Raw genomic sequence first — 1269 nt, 5'->3', positions numbered from 1 at the left:
GGTTTGGTCGGGGCTGATGGACCAACTCATTGTGGAGCATTTGATGTAGCATACATGGCTTGTTTGCCCAACATGGTGGTGATGGCTCCATCAGATGAAGCAGAGCTTATGCACATGGTTGCAACAGCAGCAGCCATAGATGATAGACCAAGCTGCTTTAGGTTTCCTAGAGGAAATGGTGTTGGAGCAGTTCTTCCTTTAAACAACAAAGGAACGCCACTTGAGGTAAGAACTATAATTCATACTGTTAATATCAAAATTAGTTCTAGAATACGTCAAGTTTTCCAAAATTTTGAAATCTCAGTTTGTGGATGTGTTCGTGTCTAAAGTGAATTATGTTATCTAGTTTATGAGTGAAATAATTTCAATAGAAACAGTTGTACTTCATGGGCAGTTTGCATGTAAATTCAACTTAGTAACTCAATTTATTATCTGAAATTACAATTTATCCTTGATTCGCTGATAATAATAGCAAAAGGTTGAAATGAACCTGTTTGAACCAAAAACTGCTTTAGCCTATAGGCCACTAGAAATCTGTTTTAGATCTCAAATTAGGTTCTGGATGGACATAATATAAAACCACTTTTAACTCTTCTAAATACTAAATAATGATTAACTCTTTAATCTATAATAACAGATTGGGAAGGGAAGGATACTAAGAGAAGGCAATAGAATTGCAATTCTTGGATATGGTGCAATAGTTCAGCAATGTCTTGGAGCTGCAGAAATGCTCAAATCCCATAACATCTTCCCTACAATAGCCGATGCTCGATTCTGTAAACCATTGGATGCTGATCTTATCAGAAGACTGGCAAAAGAGCACGAAATCTTGATCACAGCGGAGGAAGGTTCTATTGGAGGTTTTGGTTCACACGTCTCACATTTCCTAAGCTTGAATGGCATTTTGGATGGACCCCTCAAGGTAAAGTTTTCTTGTACATGTCAATTATGTCCTTTACAGACGATTCCCAAAAGGAAGAGAGGATTTATTTTCTTTTAAGAATTGGGTTTCTAAATTTTGATGAGTTTTACCGTTTACTAAAATGCAGTTGAGATCAATGATGCTTCCTGATAGATACATTGACCATGGAGCACCTCAGGATCAGATTGAAGAAGCAGGTCTTTCTTCCAGACATATTTGTGCAACAGTGTTATCACTTCTGGGAAGGCCCAAAGAAGCTCTAACACTACGAGAAGCCATCTGAACACAGCGAATTAGACAATAATCCATAGTACTACAACAAAATAAAAACAAGTTAAGATCTTGTT

At 37.2% G+C, this 1269-nt stretch overlaps 1 protein-coding gene across 1 annotated transcript; it reads left to right on the top strand.

Annotated features, from left to right (window-relative positions):
• Positions 1-6: 6 nt before the first annotated feature.
• On the top strand, positions 7-1269 carry LOC111385769 (probable 1-deoxy-D-xylulose-5-phosphate synthase 2, chloroplastic). Its single transcript, XM_023010184.1, has 3 exons — positions 7-225; positions 638-922; positions 1050-1269. The coding sequence occupies exons 1-3, from the start codon at positions 55-57 to the stop codon at positions 1203-1205; spliced, it is 612 nt and encodes a 203-aa protein (XP_022865952.1). The 5' UTR covers positions 7-54; the 3' UTR covers positions 1206-1269.

The sequence above is a fragment of the Olea europaea genome, unplaced genomic scaffold (assembly GCF_002742605.1).
Source record: "Olea europaea var. sylvestris unplaced genomic scaffold, O_europaea_v1 scaffold32704, whole genome shotgun sequence".
In the NCBI taxonomy this organism is placed as follows: domain Eukaryota; kingdom Viridiplantae; phylum Streptophyta; class Magnoliopsida; order Lamiales; family Oleaceae; genus Olea; species Olea europaea.
The sequence above is the reverse complement of the archived record's forward strand: the minus strand, read 5'-3'. Positions and strand labels throughout refer to the sequence as shown.

Coding starts and splice junctions, on each gene's coding strand:
- LOC111385769 (XM_023010184.1), top strand. CDS start 55: ATGGCTTGTTTGCCCAACATGGTGGTGATGGCTCCATCAGATGAAGCA. Junction 226..637: donor ACAAAGGAACGCCACTTGAG/GTAAGAACTATA, acceptor CTATAATAACAG/ATTGGGAAGGGAAGGATACT. Junction 923..1,049: donor TTTTGGATGGACCCCTCAAG/GTAAAGTTTTCT, acceptor ACTAAAATGCAG/TTGAGATCAATGATGCTTCC.